Source organism: Grammomys surdaster, unplaced genomic scaffold, assembly GCF_004785775.1.
Source record: "Grammomys surdaster isolate TR1022 unplaced genomic scaffold, NIH_TR_1.0 126109, whole genome shotgun sequence".
Lineage (NCBI taxonomy): Eukaryota > Metazoa > Chordata > Mammalia > Rodentia > Muridae > Grammomys > Grammomys surdaster.
In genome coordinates, this window is record NW_021620917.1 from 4536930 (window position 1) to 4544934 (window position 8005).

Genomic DNA, 8005 nt, shown 5'->3' on the forward strand with positions numbered 1-8005 from the left:
GCCGGAGCCCGCGAGCGCAGGGCGGGCGCGGCGCGCGACGCGGAGCGCGAGGCCCGACGGCGCAGCCGCGACATCGACGCGCTGCTGGCCCGCGAGCGGCGCGCGGTGCGGCGGCTGGTCAAGATCCTGCTGCTGGGCGCCGGCGAGAGCGGCAAGTCCACCTTCCTCAAGCAGATGCGCATCATCCACGGCCGGGAGTTCGACCAGAAGGCGCTGCTGGAGTTCCGAGACACCATCTTCGACAACATCCTTAAGGTGACGCGCGGCCCCGCCCACACACACCTGGTCCAGGTGGAGCGCGGGCCCCGCCCCCTTTGTCCTCCACGGACCCGCGACCCTGCCTTCCGATAGGGACCTTAAGCCATGCCAGCCAGCTGGGGTTACTCCGGTGACCTCCAGGGGCGCGATAGGTTTGCAGAGCCCTGGACGCTTGGGGACCGTGGGAATGCAAGCTGGACCACTCTTGGGGACTCGGGTTCCGAATGGGGTGTTAGGGCTGGGCACGTGGATTGAGGACACCAACTCGCCTTCCTTGTCCCTCCAGCATGCGAAGTTTATAGTGTAGGTCGGAGGACGTCAGCCTTCGTTTTTTATTTGTAAATGAGAATCGACCATTTTGTTAGTTTTTTTTTCCCCCCGACACATTATCTCATATAAGTTCCAGGCTGGCCTTGAACTCTCTGTGTGGCTAAGGATGACCTTGAACTCCTGATCTTTCTCTACTCAAATACTGCAATGGAGGTGGGGGTTCGCAGGGTGGGGGGCGCTGTGTCACCATTCTTTGTTCATGCAATATTGGGGATTGAATCCAGGACTTCATGAGTGCTAGGCAGGACGTTACTAACTAGACTACGTTGCCAGTGTTTGTTTTGTATTTTTGAGACAGAGTCATGAAGCCCAGGCTGGCCTTGCCATGTAGCCAAGGATAATCTTGATCTCCTTATCCTCCTGACCTGTCTCCCCATTGGTAGGATTACAGGCATGTGCCACCTATACTTTGTTCTTTAAACTTTTTAGTATGGTGATTTACCAGTTGCACCAAGTTAGGGGAGAGGATAGGAGCTGCGAGACACCCACTACCCAGTTTTAAAACAAGGGTCAATTCTGTGCCAATCTTGTTCAGCCCTTACCACTCCCGTACCCCCACCCCCACCCCCACGCCCTCTTGATCTCCAAGTTAATTCTAGATATATAGTTGGATTAGAAAACATCTTGGTATGTAACACTAAACCTGCTTTAAAAGTATATGCACAGGACCATTATGGAACTAAAAAAAAATAACAATAAAGGAAAAATAAATAGGGCTGGGGACGTGGTTCAGTGGAAAAGCACTAGTTGAGCATGTACAAGCCCATGGCGTCCAACCTCCGCACTGCAAAGCATAAAAACAAAGAATTTCCCTAAGGCCTACTCACTGTAATTCAGGGTCCACGTGTCCTTCATTGGTGCGTAGTTGTTTTGTGTGTTTGAAGCAGATACAGTAATCCTCCTGCAATGATGAACTCAATCCTGTCCCTTGTGACCTTTATATTCTGTGCCGTATATGTGAAAGAAAGTCGTGTTGACGGAGGCTGGGACCAGTGTCAGTCTTGTGAGTCTTTGCAGAAAGGTCAAAAAGAAACTTCTGGAGAGCTCGGCCTGTACCTCTGTTGGTCTCTGTTGGGTTGAGTGCCGAATAAACTAGTCCAGGTGGCATACTCCTGTAATCCCAGCACTGTGGGAAATCTAAGTTCAAGGTTTAGCTACATAGAAGGTTTGAGGCTATCCTGGACTATGTGAGAGCCTGCCTCAACACAGGAAGAAAGATGTAGCAAAGTCTAGACACAGAGTCTGTTCTGCACCTAGATTAGCTTCCTTGTGAAGTTTCTCGTCTCTCTTTTTCTTGATTCTTCCCAATACCCCCCCCTTTTTTCAGGGGTGAGGGTGGGGCAGGTCGAGGATAGCTGTCTCAGGCAGGTAGAGAAGTGTGTCATATCAAAAAGCTACCCGAGACTAGATTTTACAGGGCCTATTGGGTTAAGTTCGCAAGGGGACATGGATGTAGAAGCCCATCTGGGACACGTCTTTCAGTTCGGCCTTGAGAAACCTTGGTGTAGGGCGGTTGGGCTGGGATCCTGGGAGCCAGACTTCCGGGCCAACACTCCCACACTCAACATGTTTGTTGCTAAATGTTTCATTTTAATACAAGTAGCTCCTCTGGGTTCAAGATGGGGAGAAAATCGTCTGAAGGATAAATCACACACTTCACCTTTCAGAGCCTCTGGGAAGCAAGGGCTCTGGCCAAGTGCTTCGTAAACATCAAGGCAGGCATCTTAAAGAGGCGGGCATAGCTGTTGAGAATTCCCTGCATCTTCAAGGGTTGTATAAAACTTCACTGTCACTCAAGGCCTGCTTTCCAGAGTCTCCTTTAAGGAGCCTGGTTTTATTTTTGCTGCTTCTCTGAACCCCAGAACCAGGTAGGCTTGGAGGGCTCAGTTTCTTTCAACTTGGGAAGCAGAAAAAATATTTAGGAACATAGAAGTCAAGTCTGTAAAGTGCATTTTACAGAAGTCAGGCTCTCCTTCCTATGCTCATCAGCATTCACTTTTAGTGGCTTCCTCTGTGATTTTGTTGAAAATATTTTCAGGGTCTTGTAGCTGGGAATCTTCTCCTGCTTCTATTCATGTTATTTTTAAATTTGGACTTTTCATCCTGTCCCAGATTTCTTGGGTGTTTTGTGTCATGAACTTTTTAGATTTAGCATTTTCTTTGACACAAACCCTCCTCCCGAAGACTCCCGTCTCCAGGAGTCCCTCGGTTTGTGTTTTCTTTATTGCTTTTATTTCCATTTTCAGTTCTTGGACAGTTTTATTCATTTCGTTCACTGGTTTGATTGTATTTTCCTTAAGGGATTTATTTATTTCCTTTCTAAAGGCCTCTATCATCTTTATAAGATTGGCTTTAAGACCATCTTCTTGTACTTTGGCTGTGTTAGGACATCCAGGGCTTGTTGTAGCAGGGAGCTGGCCTCTGGTAGTGCCATGTTACCCCGACTCTTGTTGACTGTGTTCTTACACTGCCCTTTAGCTATCTGGTTGTCCCCGGTGTTGCCTGGATGTTCTTGATGCCAACAGGACTCCTCAGGGAAGCAGGCAGAGCCTGAGATCTCAGGAAACAGGACACTGCTTACCTCTGCTGGCTGTGCCCCAGGTGGACCTGGCAGGCAGGGGATTAGTGGGGGGGGTCTAAGCTGGATGTTCCTGCCCCCCTCTCTGCAACTCCCCCTTCAGACCTTGGGGTGGGGAGCAGGACAGCAGGGAAAGCCGTGTGCCAGTCTTTTACTGGCTTCCTTAGCAACAGAAGCCAGACTTGTTAATAAGGGTCTGCTTGTTTGCTTTTATACAATGCCTTTGTTTAAACTGGATTTTTTTTTTTTTTAGCAGTAGTTTAAAATTTTTAGTCCTTTACAATTTCATACGTGTATAAGATGTCTTTTGATTATTTTTAGACCCTATCAGTCTCTTCTGTTCCTCTCCTTGTCCCACTGAGCCCCTTCTTCTAACAAGTCTCCCTTCTTCCATACCATCTTTTTCATCCTGACTCTTCTACTCATTACTGAATGTGTTTTATCTGCTGTAACTAGTTAGAATTTCATTTTCCAACGTTAAACCACTCCTACTCCCTGGCCTCCTGTCTTCATCCTGGCTGTATCACTCAGTTCTCCCAGTTCTGTCATCTTGTCAGAACTGCTGCATAGGAGCTCAGGAGACGATTCAGTGGGTAAGGGCACTTGTCTTGCAAGCAGGGTCCTGGATTCAAATCCCCAACACCCATGTAAAAAGCGAGGCAGGGTATATAAACCCCAGCATTGAAGCCCCAGAGACAGGTGTGGCTTGCTTGGCAGCCAGCCTGGCACAAATGAGCTTCCAGTATAGTAGAGACTCTTTCTTTTTTTTTTTTTTTTTGGTTTTTCGAGACAGGGTTTCTCTGTATAGCCCGGGCTGTCCTGGAACTCACTCTGTAGACCAGGCTGGCCTCGAACTCAGAAATCCGCCTGCCTCTGCCTCCCGAGTGCTGGGATTAAAGGCGTGCGCCACCACCGCCCGGCCGGTAGAGACTCTTTCTTAAGGCAACCTGACAAAAGTGGTAAAGGAAGACACCTGATGTCCTGTTCTGGTCTCTGTGTGCACACCCACACACTCATGTGCGTGCACTACACACCACACATAATATTCTATAAACGGAATTCGTGCAGTGTGAGCTTTTGGAGTTGACTTTTTATCAGAACATTTCTGTGGCGATCCCTGTGTAAGCAGCTGCACATGGCAGTAATTCCATTCAGCCTTATTGCTGAGTAATGGTCCACCGTTCCGTTCACCTGGTGAGGGGGGTCTGGACTCTTCCCACCTTCCCATCACTGCAAATAGGTCTTCTGCAAACATTCACGTGCATTATTTTAGGTTGGTTGGTCAATTAGCTAGTCAGGACACAGTGTCATGTAGCCTAGGCTAGCCTCAAACTTAGCATGTTACTGAGGCTGGCATTGAACTCATCTTCCTGCTTCTCCCTTCCAAGTGCTGGGATGATAATCGTGGGCTGCTATGCTCCATGTATATTTTGTGTCCATGTCTGTTTTCATGTGTCAGGATGAATACTCAATAGTGTAGTAACAGGGTCATACTGTAGTGACGTGTTTGATAAGAAGCCTAGCAGAGGTTCTTGTGCATACGTCAATTTCTCTGCATCCCTGACGGCAGTAGGTGTTAATCACTGTCTTCCTAAAGCTGTACTTAGAAGTATATGTCGTGTCTTCTTGCAAAATTAATTTGCATTTCCCTGCTGCTAATGGTGCTGGAAGTTTTATCATTTGCCTTTCACCTTTTTTGGGGAAAAGTTTCTTTATTTTTGTCCTTCTTCTAATTAGGTTCCTTGTGCTTTGGGGTTGAGTTTAGGAGTTCTTTGTATGTGCTGGGTACTGGTTCTTTATCCCACATAAGAGTTTCAGATGTGCTCTGTCCTTCCATTTTCTACACTGGGTCTTTTGCAAAGTAAACATTTTAATTTCAGTAAAGTCTAGTTGATTCATGTTTCCTTTTATGGATCATGCTTTTGCTATTATGTCTTAAAGGACTTTTTGCTTGGCCCTAGATCCCAAAGATTTTCCCTTAGGTTTTATAGTTTTATATCTTACATTTAAGTATCTAGTATGAAGTTCATTTTTTATGTCTGTGACTATCCAGTTGCTTCAGAACTATTTGTTATTCTCCCATTGAACTGTTTTTATGCCTTTATAAGAAGGGCAGTCAGTTGGTCTGTATGTGTATGTCTTGAGTTTTCTAGTCTGTTCCAGTGGTCTGTATGTCTGTCCATATGCTAGCATCTATCACATATGTTGGTTAATGTAACTGTGTGTGTGAGCTAGTATTTCTCCCGAATTATCTTTTTCCAGGTTTTAGCTATTCCAGGGCATGTATCTTTTTTTCCGTATAATTTTTAAAAAGCATATATATTCTCATGCCTGATCGTGGGTATGCACAGGAGTGCAGTGCCCTTGGAAGCCAGAAGAGGAACTCCGGCCTCTTGGAGCTGAAGTTAACTGCAGTTGTGAGCCATCCCAGACCAGACGTGGGTCTGGGAGCCCAGGTCCTCTGCCAGCAGTCCATGCTCTTACTCCCTGATCCTCCTTCCCATTCCCATGTAACTTTTTAAATGGCCTATGTCTATAAACACCTTGTTGGGAAGTTGAGTCAGTGGCTTTAAACCAGACGATCACCTTGGGAAGAACTGACCTCATGACGGTGTTGAGTTTTCTAATCCCTGAACAAGAGTACCTTCATTTAAGTCGGATTTTTTTTTTTCCACCAGCCAGTTCTACTTCCCATGGATCCTAAACATGTTTATGCCCCAGAGCAGAGTTTTCCTTAAGGCAGTTATAACTGAGCCTGTGCTTTCGCTTCAGGCCCACATTTACTGCTAATGATAACAGTGTATTTGGTGGGTGTGCTTGGGTCTTGTGCCAGTGACTTTGCTGAGCATAATGGTTGTAAAAGAGCTTTTGGTTAAATCGTTTGCCGTTTTCTTCACAGACTGTTGTGTTACCTGCAAGTAGAGACTGCTTTAATCCCTCCTTCCTGTGAGTGTGCCGCGCACAAGCAGAGATTGCTCAAGGAATAGGTTTAAAATTTTAGATGGGAGTACTTCCTAAAGAAAAGGGATCTTTCATTCCTTTTCTTTGCCTATTGCAATGGCCACAGCTTTGGATGCTGTGTTCAGTGAGAGGGCTGAGGATTCTGATGGCCTGTGTGTCTTCACTGCTGCTGACCGTGTCTCCTGTCTGCTGACTGATTCTGTCTGTCTTTGTGTGATGGGGCCTCTGTTCATGTGGAGGCCAGAGGCCAGCCTTGGGTGTCATGGCTTGCTTGAAGTTTTACTGACTAAGCTAGACTGGCTAGCTATGGAGGCCTCTTCCCCACAGGTGGCCTCACAAGTCTACCACCTCCCAGCCCAACTTTATTATGCCAGTCTGGGCTTCGAACTCATGCCTCAGTGTTTTCATGTACACATTCTACCAGTTGAGCCATCTCCCCAACTGACTGGGCTTTTTTGGTTTGGTTTGTTTTTTTTGGTGGTTTTTTTTGTTTGTTTGTTTTGTTTTTGTTTTTCGAGACAGGGTTTCTCTGTGTAGCCCGGGCTGTCCTGGAACTCACTCTGTAGACCAGGCTGGCCTCGAACTCAGAAACCCGCCTGCCTCTGCCTCCCAAGTGCTGGGATTAAAGGCGTCCGCCACCACCGCCCGGCTGCTTTGTTTTTTGTTTTTTTTTTTTAATAACACACACACATTTGTTTTTTCTTCAGTGATTTAGGAGGTGGAGCCCAGGGGTGCTACACATTCTGGACAAGTGCTCTACCACTGTGCCTCACTCCAGCTCTCAATTTTTTTTTCCACTCTTCCTATTGGGTTACTAGTTTTATTACTAATTTTTTTGCCTAAGCAAATTGATAAACCTTTTATCTCGCTGATTTTCCTTCCTATGGTGTTCCAGTTTTTAAGTTTCACTTATTTCTGTTTATTTGATTGTTTTTGAGAAAAAGAGGGTGGTCTTCTTTGTGTAGCCCAGGCTGGCCTTGAGCTAACCTCTGGCAGTCCTCAGCCTTAGCTTCCTGAGTACTGAGATAAATCTGAGCCATCACCCCAGGGTTAATTCTGCTCTTGGCTATTCCTTTTCTTCTGTTTATTGTGGTTTGTTCTCCCTTGCTCCTAGTTGAAAGAAAGTTTCCCAAGAGCTGCGATTAAAGGTGTAGGCCACCATGCTCCCTCCCTCTCTTTTTGTTGTTTGCAGACAGCCTGGAACCTGTAATCCTCCTGCCTCTACCTCCCAAGTGCTGAGATTCTTCACCCTGTTGAAGCAGAGTCTTTCTTGTTTCTGTCCTGCTCTGACTCACAGCTCATGCTTCCTGCTATCTCTGGCTTTGTCTCACCCTTAGGAGAGCTGGGATTCTGGGTCCACATGCACACCACCACATCTACAGCTGGCTTTGTAGATGGGTTCAGGGGCTTGAACTTGGCTTTTCAGGTTGTCCGGCTTCTGAGTCAAGCACCTTTACCACTGAGCCATCTCACTGCCCTAGCGTCTCTTTTTCTGTCTCAAGTGCTTTAAACCACCTCAGTGCTGCCTCAGCTATAGCCACACATCTTGAAATCTCTTCTGTTTTTATTGTGTCTTGTGTTCACTTCATTCTATGTTTTGGCCATCTATGACTTGTATATGTCCGGTGCACTTTCTGACTGCTGTCTGTCTGGTGCTGAGGACTAATTGTGTCCGTTGTGGTCGGAGGACTCACTCTGAGTGCTTCCTCTTCCTTTCTGTTTCCTGCAGCTTGTCTTACAGCCCAGCGCACAGTCTCCTTAGCCTACGTTTTGTGGTTCTGTCTGAATATTCTGTAGGCACTTGAGAACTGCCGTTAGCTGATGTTGACAGTGATGAGTGCCGTGTCCTTACTGAGCTGTCCAGTGCTTTCATCAGTT

At 46.7% G+C, this 8005-nt stretch overlaps 1 protein-coding gene across 1 annotated transcript in view; it reads left to right on the plus strand.

Moving 5' to 3' along the window:
- Window positions 1-8005, plus strand: part of Gna12 (G protein subunit alpha 12) — a gene marked incomplete at its 5' end in the record, with an annotated part of 77307 nt that continues 69302 nt past the window's right edge. Inside the window, one exon of the mRNA XM_028756014.1 lies at window positions 1-255. Coding sequence (XP_028611847.1) covers window positions 1-255 — 255 coding nt within the window. The remainder of the gene's footprint in view (window positions 256-8005) is intronic.